We start from the raw sequence: 21430 nt of genomic DNA on the forward strand, positions 1-21430 counted from the left end.
GTCGAATTGTGATGTATTTGCTTTCGGTATTTTGTAATGAAACTGCGGAAATGAGGTTACCCATCACACTAAACGGAAAACCATCTTGCCTTGTTTAAAAAAAATTTAACTTTCTTACAATTCATTCACGAGCAATTAGATCCAAATTCTTACTAACTATACTCCTTTTTCCACTCGCTCTGCCGCCAATAACGATGCCAAACCGTTATCCATATTGGTTTCTAGTGGTGTACTAACCTGCCCTACTTTAAAGTATTAGCCAAGAAGACAATACCTGCCCAGAACTGAGTGATTAAAATATCTCGGGTCAATGCTATCAGCCAATGGAGAAGTGCGTTATGAAATTGCTTCACGCATTAGCGCAATCTGATCTTTGTGATCGTCATATCAACGAACGTCGTAAATCTGAAATTTACGGCATTGTCGTCCGCCTTGTCACACACAGAACCATCGATCTTGAACGTCTCGTAGTAATGGAAACGAAGATGTTGCATTGGACGAGTGGCGTAGCGCGGCTTAATCACATCCGAAATGAAGATATACCGCGATAAATATGGGGATGCACAGATCGTCGAAAAATTGTGAGAGAGGTGTCTTCTTCGATGGTATGGTCACGTTATTCGCGCTAACGAGAATTGACTTCTCAAGATTGGTCTGAACATCGAAGTCAATAAGAAACGACCAAAAGGCCGGCCGAAACAACGTCACCTTGATACGCTCGATCGAAAACGATTCTCCAGCAGCTTTTCCACAAACGATGCAATCACATAGTCATCGCAGATGTCTTCATTTCGTATGTAATCGTGGTTTCTTGATAGTCGGCCAACATTTATAACAATGGAAGGCGGTAAATTTTAGATTTGGGTTCTCTTTCGATGATCATAAAGAACGTCGGTTACGGAACCCTACTCCATCCAAATTGCACTGATGTCTGAAGCAATTTCATAATTCAAATCATATTCACTTTTGGACATGTTACTGGAGATCAGTTATGTTATGAGATGCTAAGAAAAGATCATCGGCATAGGGCAGTGTTTAGGAAGTTGGATCTTGGGTGTTCCGTGTGGAAATTCTCACAGCAAGGTAGACGAAGTGGTTTGGATATTCTACACACTTCGAACTTTACTCTTCGGATCTCGATAGATAAATCAATCCAGTATACGAGTTCCTCTGGCACTAAGCGCTGCCGTGGAGCATACCAGATGAATTTATGTGACACAATTAAATGTCTTCTCTAAGTCCGGGAATTCAATGTAGAGAGGGCGATGCTGCAGTATATCCAAACCCTTGTTTGGAAGCTATGATGTGAATAGATAAGTTTTGTCCTTACAAAACATAATTTTCATCAAATTCCACTGATATTAATAAGATGAAAATTACAATCGAACTGCCGTGGTCATCCATTCAGTAAAAAATAGTTTTCGTGCATTTACGAAAAGGTGCCACTCTCACTAATACATTAGGAAGTCCATGGGGCAAGGAGCTTACAGGAGATTTGTCTCCCGGCACATTGCTTGAATTTGTATGGTGGAGGCAAGAAGATTAGACACAGCAGGATCAAATTAAGTTCTTAGGTGGCACAGAATGTCATTGTGTATTCAAGCAATGCGCCGGGAGACGAATCTCCTGTGTGAAGTCTTCTTAGTTCACAGTTATTTAAAAGATGTTTGCGAATACGGTAACGTAATTATATTAGAAAAAAAAACAGGAGTTTTGTTTTTTAAATGCCGAATAATGGGTTTTTGTTTCTCATAAGCCGGAGTTTTTGGCTGAGTCATCAGTATTTTAAAAAATAACATTTATTTTTCCTTATAAAGCAGCTAAAAGATGACATAAATAACTGAAAAAATAACGGTAATGAATTTCTTCATAGGACCTGTAGGATTATTGATAATTGTCTTCGACATCAGACATTTGATTAATTGAAGACGAAATCTATCTGACGCCTGTAATGTATGCTTGCATTCAGTTTATTTCAGATATCCGTAAGAATTTAATAATATTAATTTGGAAATTTTTCGAACAAAAGTGTTTCCCGCCAAATCATTAACATATTTCTGCAGTTGCCAAGATTATAAATTACAAAATCACACCTAAAACCATTGCTCCTGGCAATACTGACTACATGATTCCGTTCAACTTCTTGGCCACAACTGTTCCTCACAATCAAATTGGAAACAACTCATTCAGGTTGTCTTATTCGAACTCGCATACATTCAATTCAAATGTCATCGATGACAGTCGGGTGAGAAAAAAATTGACGAAGCCGAGCTATTGGTATCTTGTGGAAAATTCTGGCATATTTTAGGTAATTTTAGATTATATTGCTCGCAGTTTCCTGCTGCATCCCGATAAGAAGTTGCATTCGGTGAGAAGATCGGTGAGTTTGGCTGCGTTTAGAAGTTTGTCTGTTATCTGCGGTGGATGGAAACTATCGCTTCACTAGCGGTAATCGTGTAAATGTTAATTTGAGTCCGCGATTAGTCGGCAAAACATGTTTGAAAATTTCATGGGCTTGTTGCGAAAGCGGCCAAAAATTGAAACCGAAACGCAGCAGCGAGACGAGCCGACAACGTCACAAAATGCAATTGCAATCGATAGGTAAATAGTTTCGATTAATTCCAGAAATCTGGTTTTTTTACAGAAACTGACTGGCTCGGATTAGAGAGTTTGCTGGCCGGTTTGTGGGAACATAACCATCAAAAAACATAAGCGAAAACAAACGCACGTAGAAACAATCCCCATTTCACTTGCTCATAGCGATCATCTCGCTCATTGCGCCGAAGTAGTATTTTGGGCAAATCTGTCTGCAGCACTGGACCAATATTCTTACAGAACGCCAGAATTGTTTGCCGCTAGTCGCGCAGCGGACGAAGAAGCCATGGAGGTAGATCCTGCGCAAGAAATGTCCTCGTCATCATCTGGTCAAAATTTCGAAGCATCAGCGGCGGCTGCGAGCACCAGCACGTCCATCCCGTCTCTGTGGGAATACCCAAAAAGTGGCGAAGAACATGTACAGATTGATGATCGCAATGTCATTGACAGGTGTGACTAGATGTCAGTACAACCTATTTCGATAATTTAGAATTCTCTCAAGTTGACCATGACACCACGGCTGGTTTGGGGCGTTTTCAATAGTAGCGGACGACTAGAATGTCGACGGCAGAGAAACCCCCTGCATTCCATTATTTGATATAGTTTGGATTCTTCGCAAATGTTCCGAGGCAACCATTCACGACAGAATTTGTGTAATGAGCGTTTGCAGTTTATCTCTTATCACTTAACAGTGAATATGCACACGTTGCAGAATACAGCCAAGTCGAAAACAATTTCCACATAGATGGCATCACCTGGACCCCACCTCCAGATTGGGGAACATGACTTGCGTAGCCGGAAGTCATTGTTGGAGATAGGTCACGACGCCGTCTCCTAATTCGTGCTAATTGCAACGGTTTCAAGATAGGTTGCCAGTAAAGAACTAAACCAAACAGCAAATCCGGGGTTTTCGCATGTCATTGACAACGTATTCCTGCTGAGGTGTAGTCTTCCTAAAATGTCGTAGGTTTCAATCTCAATTATTCATACACGTATATGTCAGAGAGAGGTCGAAATTCAGTGTCATAACGAGATCCGAACTTGCAAGAATTCATAGACTATGAGACTAATTCCGTTCATCATACTGGCCTGGTGTCCTTGTGATCACGTTGGAAATGTTTATCCATTCAAAGCGACCTGATTTCCCTTTATTATTATTGACCCTGTTGTTTGCTAGAATTACTCCCATTACATCTTTATTTGGTTTTGCTTTCTCGACACATCTAACACACAATCATCTATTATTTTTTTATTCACAGACCATTCAACTTAAATGAAAGGTATTTGTTTCATAGGCAGTTTATTATTAGGCATGGTATGTTAACCGTTTCTTGTTAGATTCGTATCAGTTCTGGACCAACTCGACAGCCGTGTTGAGAAATTGCGGAAGGAAGCCGTCGTGTTACAGGAAAAACGTGACTACCTGCTGATGTCTATCGACCTCATAAAGAATAATGAATTACTTCATGGAATGCATGACCGTAAGTTTTTTTACTCATTGGAGTTTATTCTTGCAAAATATTTATATGCTGAATGATATGATTTTAATATCGCATAACAGTTCCCATTTTCTTGGTTTGCAGTACGCATTTGTACTTTGTAAGGAGGTTCATTGAACATCTATAAAATGGTAGAAAATGTTTTTGCAAGTACAAATTTCTGGGTCCCAGAACATAGACTGATTACTACCATCGGTTGCTCTCGCAGCATTATTCAGGAAAGATAATACTCCCAAGCGGGTGCTTTAGCTTCCGATGTGAGTGGTTGAGTTTGCCGATCGAATAGAGTGAGCCTGGTTAACGGCGGCAAACAAAGCAAAGACTGCATGATGTGGAAGATAGAATAGGGTTTTGCTGTTGAAATCCAATATTGAGGGCTTTATCCAGTTCATTCACTTTATACCGGTGTAGAAGTCAAATGGCTGTGGATGCGTTCATTTGGAGGAAAAAGTGGCAGGAGGTAGGACACTATTGAAGCGACAACGGTTTATATTACTAGCTATACCATGGACATCGAAGGTGCCTTCAATTATGCCTCATTTGCGGCAAGGCAGCATGGAATCGAACCGCTGCTAATCAGTTGGATCCTTCAGATGCTAGAGTGGAGAAAAATCCACATATCGGTCGACCAGAAGTCTATTGAAGCAGGATGTCTCAGGGGCTGCCCACAGGGACGGGTTCTCTCTCCACTGTTATGGCTCTTGGTGATGGATACCCTGCTGTGGCTCCTGGAGGACAAAAAAGTCTTCGCGCAAGCATTTGCGGACGACCTAGCCGTAATAATTACCGGCAAGTTTGCGGACACAGTATGTGACCGCTTGAATGCAACTCTGCATGTAATCCACAGCTGGTGCCTCCGCAATGGATTCACGGTGAACGCTAGGAAGACTGGGCTAGTTATGTTCACTAGGAACGTCAGGTGGGGCAGCTATACGCTACCCACCTTAGCAGGGGCGGAAATCCAGCTGGCACAAACAGTCAAGTACTTAGGAGTACAGTTCGACTCCAAGTTAACGTGGAAGTTCATATCCAGGAATAATACCAGAAATCCTGCAGATTGCTCTGGTGCCGTAGGAATGCGATAGGTAAGACCTGGGGACTTTCACCTAAACGGATATATTGGATGTATACATCCATAATAAAACCCATTTTGATGTATGCATGCATCGTCTGGTGGCCAAGACTTAACTTTGCTAACAGCAGGAAGCTGCTAACGCAGGTTCAGAGACTTGGTTGCTTAAGTATTACTGGAGTAATCAGTACTACGCCGACTGCGGCACTTGAAGCTATCCTAAATTTACCCCCCATTCACTTGGAGGTGAAACGGAAAGCAGCCAACGACGCATATAGGCTCGATACCATTGGGGCGTGGAAAGGCGGCCAATCCAACGGGCATGCGTCTATCTGGAAATTCCTTGAAAAACATCCGGTAGCCCTGATGCCGACCGATCATATGGTTTCCAGATTCGTCTTTGAAAAGACATACACTGTCGTAATCACCGAAAGAGAAGAATGGTCGACAAGTGGCCATGAGTCTTTTCAGATTACAGACCTAATAATCTTCACCGACGGGTCAGTCACGGAGGATGGATCGGGTGCAGGTGTGTTCTCGGAGAATCCGATTATAGAACTGGCCCGACCCCTCGGAAAAATGACCACCATATTCCAGGCAGAAATATATGCCATTTCATTGGCAGCAGAATAATGTCTGCGACAAAAATGGAGGGGTCGCACCATTCGAATCTGTTCCGACAGTCGGGCGGCATTATCAGCACTAAATGGCAACAACATATCAAGCCAGTTGGTGTGGAGTTGTCATCAGGTGCTGCTGAAACTTGGCCGACTGAACGAAACATGTGGGTGCCGGTGCACTCCAACATCGTCGGTAATGAGGAGGCTGATAGACTGGCTCGCCGAGGGTCTGGATCCACAATGGTGGGGCCAGAACCAGCTCTTGGAATCCGACCATCCACTGTCAAGTTTACTCTGAAGGGTGAAATTGCAAGGATTCACGCAAGCGGCAAGCGAAAATCCTTGTGAAGGAGCCTAGGGCCACTAGAGCGGCATTTTTGTTGTCCCTTAAGAAGTGGGACATGAAAACCCTAGTAGGGCTTTTGACGGGACACTGCCCCTTAAACTACCTTAAGGAAAAGATTGGGGTAGTGGTTTCGGCTGTGTGCAGCCAATGTGAGGAGGAGGAGGAGACAGCCCTGCACTTTTTATGCAGCTGCCCGCCATCCTCAGATCTCAGACGAAGACACCTTGGCAAGGTTTTCTTCAATGAAAAATCTGCACACTCTCTGCCTCTTGAGAATGTTCTCAGATTCGCTAAAGCTTGCGAACACCGTAGGCGGGAAGCCATTGAATAGGCAACTTACGGGGATAGTACAATGGGCCTAATAATGGCCTGAGTGCTCGGAGCTGCGGCTCCCCCCAGTTAATTAAACTAACTAACTAGCTATACCATACAATGCTTTCTCCGCAATATTGAGCGCTTTATCCAGTTCATTCACATATCTATTCTTGCGATCCATAAGAAGACAATTAAGTCTTTAACTTTGGTAGAACTAGAATATTTCCTTCGCTATTTTCAGTTTCCTGCATTACCTCAGAGACTCGAAATTTAATGGAAGCTTACTATTTGCATTGTTCGTCTCCAACCTTGCATCCGTTCAGCAACTATTCCTCAAACATAAGAAGAAAGAGAATAGTATCGGAGTTAGAGTGCCTTGGCTTCAATTTTTTCTTAAAATTCGTCCTGAGTACAGCAATTACCGCAGACGGTCCACAGCTCTATTTTTGGTGCTATCTACGTGGAGCACTACCCGGAATTTCTAATAAACCTGACTCAGTTCTTTTGTTTCAATTAGCCTTTAGGGAGTGAAATTTGAGGCGCACTTCTATCAACATTTTATTCAATAATGGACGAGATATCTGCTTATATACATACCATTGTTTTTCAAGTTCAAAATATGATTCCTATTGTGAATATCGAAAAAAATGCAACGATATTTTCGTGAAAGTCATTGAAAAAGCATTTACTTAAAGAAAAATGAGGAAGAATTTATCGTTAAGCATTATTTTCTAATGATAAGTATAACAGTTCGAAAAACGGAATCTCGACGCTTCAAATATGAAAGGTTTCATGTATTTCTTGTGTAAGCATATTTGATTGAAGAACTTATTCCATTTGTACGTAGCACGCAATGTATATGCATGTCAGCCAACTCACTTTAGTGTGATATTGATATTAGGGTTTTTGGTTGCAGTGTGTTTACACGGAAAAGATAACTTTAGCTGCTCTAACTTTATCAGTAATATTGCGCTTCGGCCAGACTTGGGGATTTCATGCTTCATACTATAGTCTATATTAATACAATTGTTTATGTCTCTAAGATAAATTTGAGGGGGTTTCTAGTCAAGTTCCAGGAAATACAATAATATACTATTATTAGCTTAATTTTAGGAGATATCCCCTGGACATGGTCACAAGTAACTTCGTGATTTTTTTCAGATTTTTCGGTTGTGTAAATTCTGAGAATGGGTCCGTGAAAACAATAATCGATTTAGACCAACTGCACTTCGCACCTTTCAAATAAATGTAAAAACAAAGGCCGGCTTGTACTGATCAAGATCTTTGATTGGATATTCCACACGACTATATAGAAGATATTCCTGACATCTAGAGTAAGCAGCGCACAGAGCTTATCCTCGCTTCACGAACCAGATCTATAATCATTTTTAACGCTTCAACCGTAGAACGGGCTTGCTCAAGCTCAATGAACGAGGGCAAATGTTATATATCACCTCTCCCGAATCTTTACCATAGGGTCTAAAAGACATAAGGTAGCATGAAGGGGACACTAAAAGAGCCAATTTCTGCCTCTTCCACTGGGCGGGAAACAGTTCTTCCATCAGTCGTGATTTAGGGCTCGCCAAACAGAAAGCAGAAAGTAGTTCTTCATCATTGGATATCATCTTGGCAATAAAATTCGCAGCGGTGTTCATTCAATCAGTTTTTGCATAAAACTAGTTCGCTGTAAACAGTCCGTGTACTGTTTGACATCACCTGTCCGCGACCGACAGCGAGCCCTAAAATTTTCATGTGAACCACTTGGGCCTGGTATTAGCTGCCAACTTGGAGACTGTTCGGATTCCGTTCAGTTTCGGAGCTTCCTAATCTCTAATATGTCCGCCTTCGGTTGTCGCTTCCTTCCTTTTCTTATCTCCTTGATACATACCACAAATTATCGCCACGCCTACATTCGACTTTCGAATCATTGGTGAGAGCAAATTCTGAGTTACAGCGCAGTGGCTGAGATTGATTTGATTATTGCAACATTGCCGGTCGTCCTCATTATCCTTTTATTTGCAAAACATATATTGTGGAATTCCAGTGCAGGCCATGATTAGTTGAACTTTCTCTCCGCATTTTCTTCACTTTTCTGATCTGCCATATTTGATCACGAAGTACCTACCTGTAATCTTGCCAAGATCTTTTGCTTTTCATTCAATTTCACTAATTGCGAATGACTTGAACACCTCTAATATTTATCTAATATTTTACATACAAATTATCATTATTCAGCTTATAGCGCTTTAAAAAGATTTCTATTTTTATTTCAGATGAACGAGAAGAAATCTTCTACTACATACAACGCGTTAATTCTCGTCTATCAACGGTGGAGTTAATGGTTAAAACCGTCCGAGACCCAGCACAAGAAGACTCATTACATCAAGTGAACATGTTGATAGATTCATTAATAACAAATAACGATTCGGCCGTATCACGGCAACGATGTCAAACATTTTTAAATGCTTGTAGTGGTTCAGATCCCGAAAACCAATCAGTTAGCTTTTCGGGTGTGGATCGAGTTGTTGATAAAACGTTCGAAAGCGCTTTGCTTGGATGCACATTAGATGATCAAAAGAACATCAAAAAACGCCTACAAGCCCTCATGAATTACCTGAACAAACAAATTGTTAGCGACTAATCTTCATTAATCCAATGTTTTTATTAAAAGAAAAATTATCTCAGATAGAGTGATTTGCAACAAACTGAAATTGTTATGGATATATGTCACTTCTATAAACTGCTATATGTCGGCAAGCAAACGAATGAATATTCTGATCGAAAGCTTCTATTAATGTTTCATTGTGTACGTTTTTAGTTGCAGTTTAACAAGCTGTATGCAGTTCGAGCTGATCCTTTTTGATTTTCATGTTTTCTACGACAGGTTATTAAAATATTTTGAAAACAATTTCCATTTTCAGTAATAAATCTCGGTTAATGGAGACATATTACACGTACTACTGCCGAATAACCACTAATATAAACTCGAATGGAGAACTATATCGGTGTAGAGGTCAAATGGTAGTGGATGCGTTCATTTGGAGGCAAAAGTGGCAGGAGCTGGGACACTATTGAAGCGAAAACGGTTGTATTACTAACTACACCATACAATGAAACCCGCATAAAAACTATTTGGAATCAGAAGAATTAAGGAAGGTTGGTTTCTCTTGAAGTTCTGGTGAGAAACGAATAGCACAGAAATCGCCAGGGAAAACGAGTAGGTGTGATTGAAACACTATATTCCATTTAGGCCTTTCAGTAGCCTCATACATAATTATTTGATTAGATTTGAAGACTTTTGACCCTCTCTTGGTAAATCCTATCTATACTACCAAAGTGTGATACCTGCTTTCTCTCAATTGCTTCTAAATTATTTCTGGTTGACCAATTGCCACCTAAAACAAACGAGCCTTGCGTGCAGTGCCTTTTTTTATTAAAATTGGCCAAATTGGAGAGTTAATTCTTTTTCTGTTCTGTATGCACAGTACATTCCTATTTATCTTCCATGAAAGTTCAATTTTCTGTTTATGCGATTTTATTCCCAAGGTACATTAATTTCTAGTTATAATATTGCATTATTAGAAAAGTGATACATTATACGTAAGCAATGATCACGCATTGTTAGCATTTTTTCCATTGCAATCCAAACTGATCCTCGAACACCGAAAAGAATTTGAATAATGGAGTCGGTGTGAAATTTCAGAACATCGTGTCCTTCTGCATTTAATGTTCGCGTAGGGTTCCATCGAACAACGGCACCAAATCGTGGAATAATATAATAAAGGTATCCTTTTTCATCGGTTATCAATCCCCTTGGTTGATCAAGCAGCGTACCCAAATAATTGCTTTTAATTTCCGTATCATTTGCTGTGTTCATTGAAGCTGTAACGTACAAATTCCCATCCTTGTCGGCTATGTAGAGTCTTTTGTCTAAAGTGAATGCAATGTCCGTTGGGTATACTTGGTCTTCTGGCCAATCGTCTCCCGATGAAACAGCGACTTTTCGAAATTGTCGACTATGGAAAAAAAATGCGATCAAATGCAGACCAGCTCTGAGAGTTATATAGGCCATGTGGTCGGCGGTGCCCACCGTGTAAGGATTTATTTTTATAGATGTTAAGTCTTTACCATTGTAACCGGTTAGAGTCGAGCGTAATATCTGGAAAATATGCGTTCGATACAGTGCGACAATGCATTCCTTAGCACAAAGCATTTTTCATTATTTAATAAAGGGAAAAAGATTTTTTTTCACACGAACAATATAATCTCGACAGAAACGTAACGTACATAAATAATGTAATATCTTCAATGAAAAATGCCTTTGTTCAGAAATACATGCCTCAGTATTTTTGTTTTCGAGATCAAAAATTATTATTTTTGCCGGGCAATGTTCACTTCCAATGTCCAATACCCATAAATACCCATTCCCATCCACATCACTTGACAGAGCCTGGTGTATTTTCTCGCAGTCTTTTTTATTTCTACCTAAGTGAAAGGCACTATTTGGAAACGCCTTTGGTTTTATAGCGATGATATTTTCAGGCCATGTTGATTCCACCAAGGTGGTGACTGTTGAATTCTCAGCCGATTGGACACACAAAAAGGCACGTAGATAGTACAGGGAAACGTGGCGTAAAATTACATCGTTTCGATGTGAATTACTAATATCCCACGAATATAAAACACTAATGCACTGAGCTATCATAAACACAACTTGAAAACGAGACATCTGATATGGCGGAGATTCAGCTTACTGAACCAACTTCAGTACTCAACGACAACAACTTGATTGTCGCCAATTTTTGCTGACTCGAAAAGGTCAAATACCTTTTGCAGTAAGCGTAAAATCGTTTAGTTGTTATTTTTGCTTGTATTGTCTACTTATATCTTCTTATACCAATGCATCGACATTTCATTAATGAAATAGGTCTCATACACTCCCGAAGAAGCTATGAAACTTCTGAAGTTTGTATGGCTCAATGGATATTTCCTATTAAAAATACACCAAGCACTCTTTACAGTGAATAAAATCTTCAGTTCACATTTATTGACTTTTCACATGCACACACGTTCAACATGTTCACGTCAACATCCACTTTTGTAGGAGTTCTCAAAAACAGAATAAAACCCGTTGGAATCCAATTAAACAATTTATTCAAAATAATACAGGAGCGTGTGGTCTGAAATGACAATGTTTTAACAATTTAAGAACAGATAGATAGCTGGAGGAAAAACTTACAATTCTTCTAAGAATTCCAGTTTTAATAGTAGTGCAGTTAAGACACATGCTCCTGCCTCTTTGGTTGTCCATGTCAGTCCTTTGTCCACCAATGCTGCGGCTCCTTCCTCCTCTCCAGTTGCCCCAGCCGTCGCCTCATCGCTCCCATCGCCGTTTTTTGTTGGTAGCGACGAGAGTGCTTGTGGGCGCACATACACTTCAAAAGCTGTTCCTATTGTGTAAGCCATCAGCCCTGATACGTACCGATGTGTAGAGTTCGTATTCCCCGTTGAGATTCCATTCAATGAAGAATTCAAAATCAAATGCATGCCCGGCTCGTCTTTTTGATTAATAGCGGAGCAAGGCTCGCGCGGTGGTTCAATCGGCAAAGGTTGTCCATGATCGAGGATTGCACGAATCTTGTAAATTCGCGTAACATGATAAAGTTTCATCCAATTCGAGGATTCACAATTAATTGCAGATGTGGTTGGATTTACAGCTTGTTGATTCAACTCAAACCGAACCCAACCCATAGCATCAATTTCCGTTGAGGGCGGGATGCAGTTTGAACAGAAGCACATTGGCGGGAATGTATCAAAGAAGGCATCTGGTAAAAGTAGTGATTTCTTGAAGCCACAGACCAGCTTTACATAGTCGCAGTCTTGGTTTTCCGAGAGATTAAGCGATCTGTGAGGAATGGTTTGCACAATTTCGCTAATGGACGGATTGTTGCAGTTGTTTGCTGAGTCGGTTGGTAACTTCTCGGTTTCAATATTACTCAACTCCTCACAGTTTGTAGGGGAAGTACCAGTGGCCACTGCAGCAGCGCCTTCTTGTTCAAGATCGGTTTCCTGCTGGTTAGGAGTTTCAAGAGCAGTAATATTTAGTGCTTGGGTGCCTGATAGCAATTCGAGAAAAGATTCTGGTGCAATTACATCTTCGCAAGGAGGTTCCTGATGCTCTTCGCGGTTTGTGTCATTTTCTGGCAACGAGGTTTTGAGCCTTTGAGTGCTTTGACTACGTTGTATGTTCAAGTTTGTATTGTGTTGCAATTGTAAAGACTCCCGCAAGCAACTGAATAGATAAATACATGTTTGTAAGGTAAAATCATTAAGAAATATTTACTAGTTCACGAATCTATAAATTCCTCGGGATAATAATACTTAACTAGACATTTATCGAAAGATAGAAGTAACTGGAATTAAGCTTTGGAGGTCAATTATTAGGTTATGGATCTAAAATGTATCGGTTTAGGATAAAGGCATTTATTTAAGCAGTTAAGAAACTCCTGAAAAGATAAGGACAATACTAACCACGGGACACTTGATATACAATCTGTTTCAATCACAGTAACAATGCCAATATCTGAGCAATAGATTTAAAAATGTAATGTAAAGAAATTTTGACGAGAGTTTACGCGGAAAAATCTAAAAAATTGTTTACACATTGAAGGCAGAATCGGATTGAGGGGGTATTTTCATTTGATATATGCATTCCTTTTTACATTTTGAATACTTACCATGGTGATGAGGCATTGTTCTCTTCATTTCTATTCTCAAGCGTCCTATTTTTTATTGAAATATTTGTTAGCAAGTTTTCGGACATACTCTCCATTACTGAACGACTCCTGGAATAAAGTCGAATTAGAAGATTTAACATAGATTTGATTTCATTTAAAATCATTATTTACATTTCCGTTGACGTTGTGGGCGCTACTTGCGCGGCGGAGGTTGATGCTGCTGGAGGTACGTCCGTTTCTTTTTCATGAACCTCCAAATCAGCCTTTTCGCATTGAGGAGCGTTAGTATCTGATTCGACTGCTTGATCGATGCTGAGAGATACTTCCTCAAGAATAGGTGTCCCATTGCGAACATCACCATTGATGATAGTAATTTTTTCACACTTTCCGTACAGGTCGAAAACAGGGAAAACATGGTTAGGGAGCCCTGATGACAATTCTTCCAAGTAGTTTTGTCCAACCATTATCACTGAAAATATAAATTCAATCTCTTGCCTAGAATAGACGAAATAAAAAAAAAATCGAACCTAAGTTGCCAGTGTGTGATAAGGACATCGTTATGACTGTGCCTGGCTGAATGTGCTCCAATGCTTCTCCATATTTCGATGATACCTTATTGCCGTTTATATTTACGTAATCATGTGTAGCAACCCAACAAGGTCTCTTACACATAACAATTGAGGATGGCAATGGCATGTTATTATTTTGGGGACACACACCCAGGGCCCCCACCCCAATCGTTCCTTTCCATTTTGAATTGATTTGATCAATTTTAATCTAGTGGTTTCAAATTTCGATTAGAACTGCAAGCTCAACAACACGCAAAAGCGATAGATCAACTTACACTTATACTGTGTCCTTTACAAAGGGGTTTTGTAATGTAAACTAGAGATTGATTGTATGATTGGAGTCTCGTTGCACTGCGTTTATCTTCTGATAAGTTGATATTCTTGCCGTGAATCTCTGAGAACTCGAAAAGCATTGATTCAGAATCAATTGATTCGAGCATTGAATCCTGTTTGTTCAAAGGATCCACCGCGAACTCTAGTGAATCTTGTAATCGTAAGCTACAAGGTCGAAGCGGTGAAGATGGGCCTTGTGAAGAAGTTACCTGGATAGCCATTGTCGTACCTTTCAACTCGGCCACTACGTATACATCCTAAAAAGCTCAAAAATATAGAAAAAAAAATTCATTCAATTTCATATCAACGTACATTGGAAACGTTATGAAAATTAATGTTCATATCATCGGAATTCAGCAAAACTCGGAGTGTTCGTGCAGGCGTAAGTTCCAATGTAATTCGATCCCCGACACGGAGCCATTCAAGTGAAGCAACTGATCGGTGCAGGACTGTCGAGTTGAAGCGAACCTCATTACCGCAGACGTACCAAACATTAGCAGGAATCCTTTTCACGCTTGTAGGGATATTTTTCAGAACATTTTCATCCGCAAAATTGAGATCTGTTACTCCAATATTAAGGCAACCTACACAAATAAAACGAAATCGAGCCAATGAAACAATTGTTAAAACGCTTTTTATAAAGGAATCCTTTGCCTACCTGAAAACAGTGGATTGAATGAAGTGATCTTGACTTCGAACGGTGACCCAATAGCCAGTGGATGCTCAGAGAAAACGAACAAGCGCGAAAGGGCTACGCGTTCCCAACGCGACGCAACCGTGCAGTTCTGTGAAAGTTCCACGTTCCCGGGGATACTCGCCCATCGATGCTTTGTTTCTATGGTTGGCTGGATAACAGATGTTGCTTGGAAACTTTGTGAATTTTCACTAGTGGCATATGGTGCTCGCAGATCAGGTTGCGAAAGGGTAAGGCTAACCTGGGCACATTGGCCATAGAGATCGACAACAGCATATACGTTTTGAAAACGACATTCGCATGCTGGACCTTGGTCAACACCATCAATGAAAAAGTGAATAAAATCGCCGTTTCGCATAACACCAACACGTGCACCTGTTGTTAGAGTATCTAAATCGAAAGGAATATTATTACAAATGGTTTGGCGGTTGTGGAAAACTATCGACCCGCATAATATGATTGTTTCATATTGCAAATCAGTGGCATTCGCTTCTAGTTGTATTTCATCTGGTCGTACGCCTGTCACTCCAATCTCTATATTACCACTCCAATGAAAAACCATAGTTTCAATGACAACTTCAAAGAGTTCTCTTTGCCGCAAGGGACGATTACTGAACACAACTGCATCATTAAACTCAGCCAATGCTTTTGGACGACTTGCTGTCAGGCCTCCATTTGAAATTCGAGCATTCTTGCCATGAACTGAATGGAAACGTAGAGGCGGTTCACTATATAGGGTCGTATTCGAAATCGTTGAGTTTCCTGTATCCGGACTTCCACATTCTGAAGTGTCGACAATGCTAGCCTGCGCAGCTTGCCCATATAAATCGATTACCCCATACACTCGTTCTGGAACATTTGTTGCAGCCGGTCCTTGATCAACACCATTCACCCAGAAATGCAGGGTGCCGTCGTCTTTTCTTACAACCCCTACCCGGTCACCTACTTGTAATCGATCTAGATTTTGACCGTACTTTTCCTTTATTGTTGTCCCATTGTGCATAATACCATTTCCTGTCATCATCCATGTTCCTGTCCTGTTAATTACATGCAATTTTACTTGCCAGAATATCTGATTTTTTTAAATTCTAATAAACACTATCTGTCTTACCGAACATTTGTCATTGTAAATGGGAAATCCAAATCGGTTGCGCTATGTGTCGTTACCCCCATTTCTATGGACCCAGCCCATTTGGTAACTACACGTTCTAATCGGACCTGAAAGAGTTCGTTTGGACGGACAGGTCTTCTTGTTAATACAACACCGTTGTTAAAGTCATCAGACGCACTAAAAAAGTAGATGCTTCGATTGATTTCATAAATTGAATTGATGACTTGCGTACTCACTTAGGCCTTAATGCAGTTCTCCCACTGTGAGTGACAGAAGCATGCAGTCCGCAAATCGGATGGAAGGTTAATCGATCGTTGTTCTGAACTGTGTCAATACCAGGACTTAGAGAAGGAACTTCATGACTGATAACAGTAGTATTTTGTGCGCTCATCAAATTATTTCGTCGGGTTACTAAATTCTGTTGCTCCCTCTCATCGCGATCCACAATAGTCACTTTTATCGTCATTCCGTACAAATCAATCACACCCCAGAGTGTCTGAGCTACCCTCGTGGCAGCCACTCCTTGGTCTTGTCCATTAATATAATAGTGCAGATTGCCATTCGCCTTCCTCATCATTCCCACTCGATCACCCTCTCGCAATTCATCCAGATTGAACTCACCATATTGACGCCGAGTTCCTTTTCCATTTGTTAAAATACCACAGCCAGACATCATTATTGTGCCACTCCGCATATTTGTCATAGTTGCAGGAAAGTGTAGAGTTGCCGGATTATGTGTTGTTACTCCGACTTCTATTGACCCTGACCACTTGTCGACAAGTTTGTCTATGCGAATTTCGAAAAGTTCGTTATCTTTTAACGGCCTATGTGTCATTACCACGCCGTTGTTGAATTCGTCCAAGGGTCGGCGACGTTCAGCTGTTCGACAATTGGTCGACAACTTAACTAGTGATCCACAGCGGTTGTGAAAACGCAGACGATCATTCGAATCAAGATAGTCACTCAATTGCGACCCGTTCATACCGGATACTGAGACATCTACCGACATTGGGATGTCGATATTTTGAGTGATTTGGGTGCTTTCGTTTGAGTACTCCTACGTGGGAAAATACTTTATATGAATGTTGTTTTAATGATAAAGTGGGTGTTGCTATGGAAAAATTACAAAGGAAAATATCACTCACCAATGAATCTGATGGGCAAACTGAAACTTGTACACATCTTCCATATAAATCAACGACAGCATATACAGGACTAGGAATATTAGTTGCCGCAACTCCTTGAGATTCACCATTAACATAAAATATAAGTTCTGCTTTCGAAGTTCGCATGACCCCAACTCGATCGCCCTCAGATAATGTATCTAGATCTGTTCCGTATAACTCAATTTGAATAATGCCGTCTTTGAGGACGCTGATTCCGGCCATTATCCACGTTCCATGCCGCATTTTCGTTGCACACGAAGGTAGCTCTACTGTTTCTGGATTCTCTGCTGAAATGCCGATTTTTATGTTTCCACTCCATGATTGACTTTCCTGAAATGAATTTATTTCGAAATTCATGATCAGGATCAGTTCGCTCACGGGACTAAGTTTAGAAATAGTGGATTAGACTTATTAAAGTTACTGCAGTTTACATATAATTTTGAAAAAGGAAATCAAATCTGCAAATGTGGAAAATGCAATAGGAACAGTATTACGCTCTGGATGTCAATGTTGTAGGACAACCGTTTAATGACAAAACATTAATCACATAAACAATACAAACAGGAAACGGATCCATTACGACAAACATTGACAATTGGGGACTTCAGAAAGTGTAGATAATAGTTGCAATAGAGACCATGTGGGTTTGTATCAAGTGCGAGTCAATGCTACAACACCAAATTGAGCGTTTCAATTGCCTTAGGCAGATGTCCGGAATATCGTAAATAACTGGTAAACTATCGCAACGGTTGTGGCTGAAACAGAATGCATTAATACTTTCTATAATGGAAATTGGAGCAGCATCAAATAAGGCTAACAGACTGGTAACTATCAGATCAAGAATATGGGAATCATTTTATCAAGAACCAATCAATCCACTCCTTAGATGAAACGGGAGACATCCTGAAGCACCCTAAGTCTCACTTAAGGGATATTTTAGGTATACACATACACACTTTATATTGTTGTAATTGCGAACAGGTTATTCCGAATTTTTACAGGAATATGAAAAAAACTGAGAGCATTTAAAAGATCTCTATAAGTGATAGGAATTCAGATTCGGCATTCTATTTGCCTTATCATGGTTTAATTAAGGAATCCAGCACTGCGAATAGAGCTTGTGATTTTAATGGCTAATGTCGAATGATCAACGGAAGGCACAAACAAATCGGGAACCCGGAAGCTAGACGCTTCAGGTATGAAAGGTTTTGCGTATTTCTTTTATAAATTGATTTGAGTGTGCATTTGTCCCATAAGTACGTAGCACGTAATATATGCATATACCTTGTGAAAATATCCACTTTCAAGTGATATTGACATTTAAAGTCTTGAATTTACACAGAAGCGACAGGGTTGATCTACTATAACTTTGTTAATAATAGTGCGATTTTCATCGAATTTGGTAGAATCATGCTCTATTGTGTAATCTACATTCGTGATTCTAGGATGAGTTTAAGGGGGATTTTCCTGCCAACTACCAAACATTTTAATAATGTACTATTACTAACTTTATTTGAGCAGATATCGGTATGGAGGGTATTTCGGAGCCGTTGGAAAATTGATCATTTTCAACACCCCGCACTCCCCACTTTTCCTACAAATGGTGAAACTAGGACCGGCTTCGAAAAGTACAAGCCGAGACCTTTCATTTAATACTCCACATGACTATATTTGATGAAAAAAAATGTACACCACCTTTTTGCATGAATGAAAGCCCCCCCCCCTAAATTCGGCGTAAAAGGATGTAACTGTAAGGTGTTTTACACAAAACCTTAAAAAGATATCCACCATTTCGGCCTAAAGCTGCAAACTGATGTGATTGAATTCGCTAAGTCACAATACACGTTTTCGCGTGACATTCAAAAGACGTACCGTCAAATTTCAGCTCATATGGTTCATTAGGATTTGCAGATATTATGGCTTGACAACCAACAACAACTTTGAAAATACTGCTCAATAACCGATACATAGAGCTCATTTTGTACTCAGTTTTCAGCGTTACTTTCCACTCAGGACGAAGGCGCAATATGGCCGGACTCCACCATTTTTGAAAGAATGGGAGGGAGGTATGAAATTAATGAAGTTCCATTTGCTGGGTCGTTAGCGATACATTACTATAACTAACATTATCGCGGAGAGTAGATATATTCTTAATTCAAGATCCATCTGTTCTTCGATAGATGCCCCAAACGTTACTTTTTTTGCTTGCTACAGACAGCACCTGAATCGCCACTTGGTTATTTACTAATTAGTCACCTCAACAGCAATATTTTTCTGAAACGATTCAGAGTTTCTGGTAAAAAACGATCGAAGAAAATTTACAACAGCAGTAGACGGTGTACAACAGCAACAAACAACTCCAATTACCATAGGGGCAATGGGTGGGAAATCTGTAAAGGTATTTATGATGCACATCATCGGTGCATTTCTAGCTCAATCGATACGTTAATAAACAAAATATTTGAAATAATTAAAACTTGTTTTTTCTATTCGCTAGTGTTATTTATTGGGCTTGCAAATACCGATATTTCAGGAACCACTTGTTCCCTTCATTAGTGCTAACAAGTCATGAACTGATGAACAGCCTGAAGACCATCAAGAGGTACCACCACATCCGTAAAAAAACTGGGTGTGGTTTATAAGTTTATGGATAACCCAGTGCCTACTATCAGAAATTTATGCCCGTGATCTTAATAAGTTTTTATTTCAATAAGGTGGTGCTACTTGCTATAAAGCATGGGAAACGATGAATTTGTTGGGAGGTAATTTTAATGGGCACTTGAATTGTATATTGACCGCTTAGATTGTTCGACATCACTCCTTCGGAACATTTTCAAGCGTATGAATTGAATTTATAAAGAACCTCTAAATGAATCACCCTATATATGCTATACATATATTTGAACAGACCTACCCTACTCTATAGACGCAAGGTATGAACCCTAATGCACTCGTCGGGGAAGTCAGGTGGCATATTCGAACGTGTGTTGTACATTACTTCTATGGTGATCAAACAGCATTGGATGTCGCGTAGCGAATACCAAAAAAGACATTCTATGGCAGCCGTGGAAGATTGGTCTATAAGGAAAATCGGTGGATGAAACCAGTGAAAAGCTGCAGAAGCATTTTTCAATTGAAGAACACGGTCGAGGTGTATTATAGAAGCAAAGCCCTGTCGCGCCATCGAGGAAGACGCATATATCCCGAATCGCTAGCTTCCCCAGACGGAATGAGATGATAGCCTTTTGGAGAACATATGTTGGACGGGAATACGGAGTACACGTTGAATTAATTAAATCGAAAGTTGTAGGTACCGATGGTACGGCGTCAAACAAATAAAGAAAATATGTAGCAACAGTAGAGAATTTTCCCTGAATACTCAGAACTTTTGTAGAAGTTCCCGATTAAATATATTTGTTTTTCAAATGTGGGGACTCTTTAAGTACTCGTATTTCAAACAAACATCGGTTTGCGATTCTAGATGATCTCTCGCCAGATTATCCCAAAGTTTGCTCTCCCCTTTACCTCTTCATTGGCAAGAAAAAGCTTATATAGCCAAATATGTTTTCAAAAAGAAATTCTGCCTGACCATACTTGCCCAGTTTAATCAGAAATTCCCAAAATTTCTAAAAAAGTCGATTTTTTTTACGTCCTTAATCTATTCCCATTCGTGCTAAAGTCCAATTTGCTTTCGTCGGGCAGTTTGCGGTTTCAACTCTAAAAAAGGTTGTATAGTTTCGAACAAAGGAACTCACCTTTTCATCGATTCGAACTTCAAACAAAACATCATCCTGCAGGGGCTCCGCGCTCAGGACCAAGCCGAAGTTGAATTCAGACGTACTTCGTGTCGCGGTTCGATTCTCGTTGGTGAGAGCTATGCGGCGTCCGCAACGACGATGAAAAGCCATTTGTTGCTCTAAATGAGGCGTTTCAAACAAGGGATTACAGAAGGAATCTCTATAAAACAAAGTAGTTCTTGTAGAAAATTTTGCGAGCCACACGATTTGCTTTGACAGCCTTCAATGAGCTGTTGTTTTTTTTTTCTTTCGCTCCCGCTAATGTCGATCCTGCGCGATACCACCACGGGAACTTCACGTAAATGATTTTTCCATGAATTTACATGAAAAATATGAGTTGACTATGAAGCGTACTGCTTGCAACAAGAATTTCAAACTACCCTAACTCAACTTGAGTAGCATTGTAACCAGTTGTTTTGCAAAAAACATGAAAAAAATGAAAATTTCAACTCCAACTCTACATCATTCGACTTTCCGCGACAAGTGTAATTGACAAGTTGACAGTCGGGGAATGTTGCTAGGCCTATTGTCGTCCAACGTTTTCTGTATCCAGCAACAAACGTAGACCTAGTGCAG

The 21430-nt window shown here is 40.2% G+C and overlaps 3 protein-coding genes across 7 annotated transcripts; 1 reads left to right on the forward strand and 2 right to left on the reverse strand.

Moving 5' to 3' along the window:
* Positions 1–2152: 2152 nt before the first annotated feature.
* Positions 2153–9355, forward strand: LOC119650421 (BAG family molecular chaperone regulator 2). 5 transcript variants are annotated; one of them, XM_038053227.1, is made up of 5 exons: positions 2153–2308; positions 2645–3045; positions 3855–3875; positions 3934–4076; positions 8721–9355. In XM_038053227.1, the coding sequence occupies exons 2-5, from the start codon at positions 2882–2884 to the stop codon at positions 9086–9088; spliced, it is 696 nt and encodes a 231-aa protein (XP_037909155.1). In that variant the 5' UTR covers positions 2153–2308; positions 2645–2881; the 3' UTR covers positions 9089–9355. The 5 variants fall into 5 exon arrangements, with proteins under 5 accessions (XP_037909155.1, XP_037909157.1, XP_037909158.1 ...); XM_038053228.1 differs by lacking the exon at positions 2153–2308 and adding an exon at positions 2365–2380; XM_038053229.1 differs by lacking the exon at positions 3855–3875.
* Positions 9356–9673: 318 nt separating this feature from the next.
* LOC119647504 lies at positions 9674–11176 on the reverse strand. The gene is made up of 2 exons (XM_038048459.1): positions 10787–11176; positions 9674–10606 (listed from the first exon to the last, which is right to left on the reverse strand). Exons 1-2 carry the CDS (start codon positions 11174–11176, stop codon positions 10010–10012), a joined length of 987 nt encoding a protein of 328 aa, XP_037904387.1. The 3' UTR covers positions 9674–10009.
* A 285-nt stretch (positions 11177–11461) lies between these two features.
* LOC119650416 (neuralized-like protein 4) lies at positions 11462–21333 on the reverse strand. Its single transcript, XM_038053209.1, has 12 exons — positions 20813–21333; positions 17037–17387; positions 16128–16948; positions 15892–16068; positions 14745–15817; positions 14399–14670; positions 14029–14343; positions 13712–13961; positions 13356–13653; positions 13185–13292; positions 11687–12739; positions 11462–11627 (listed from the first exon to the last, which is right to left on the reverse strand). The coding sequence occupies exons 1-12, from the start codon at positions 20963–20965 to the stop codon at positions 11603–11605; spliced, it is 4896 nt and encodes a 1631-aa protein (XP_037909137.1). The 5' UTR covers positions 20966–21333; the 3' UTR covers positions 11462–11602.
* Positions 21334–21430: the final 97 nt, after the last annotated feature.

This window comes from Hermetia illucens, chromosome 2 (assembly GCF_905115235.1).
Source record: "Hermetia illucens chromosome 2, iHerIll2.2.curated.20191125, whole genome shotgun sequence".
NCBI lineage: Eukaryota > Metazoa > Arthropoda > Insecta > Diptera > Stratiomyidae > Hermetia > Hermetia illucens.

Bases quoted from the DNA above. Each gene is read 5' to 3' on its own strand.
- LOC119650416 (XM_038053209.1), bottom strand. From the start codon at position 20,965: ATGGCTTTTCATCGTCGTTGCGGACGCCGCATAGCTCTCACCAACGAG. The intron at 13,293-13,355 runs GTAAATAATGAT...ACTTTATTCCAG, and splicing joins CCCACAACGTCAACGGAAAT to GAGTCGTTCAGTAATGGAGA. The intron at 11,628-11,686 runs GTAAGTTTTTCC...TTGTCATTTCAG, and splicing joins CTGGAATTCTTAGAAGAATT to ACCACACGCTCCTGTATTAT.
- LOC119650421 (XM_038053227.1), top strand. From the start codon at position 2,882: ATGGAGGTAGATCCTGCGCAAGAAATGTCCTCGTCATCATCTGGTCAA. The intron at 3,876-3,933 runs GTATTTGTTTCA...GTTTCTTGTTAG, and splicing joins CCATTCAACTTAAATGAAAG to ATTCGTATCAGTTCTGGACC. The intron at 4,077-8,720 runs GTAAGTTTTTTT...TTTTTATTTCAG, and splicing joins ACTTCATGGAATGCATGACC to ATGAACGAGAAGAAATCTTC.
- LOC119647504 (XM_038048459.1), bottom strand. From the start codon at position 11,176: ATGTCTCGTTTTCAAGTTGTGTTTATGATAGCTCAGTGCATTAGTGTT. The intron at 10,607-10,786 runs GCATGTATTTCT...CATATTTTCCAG, and splicing joins TCGAAAACAAAAATACTGAG to ATATTACGCTCGACTCTAAC.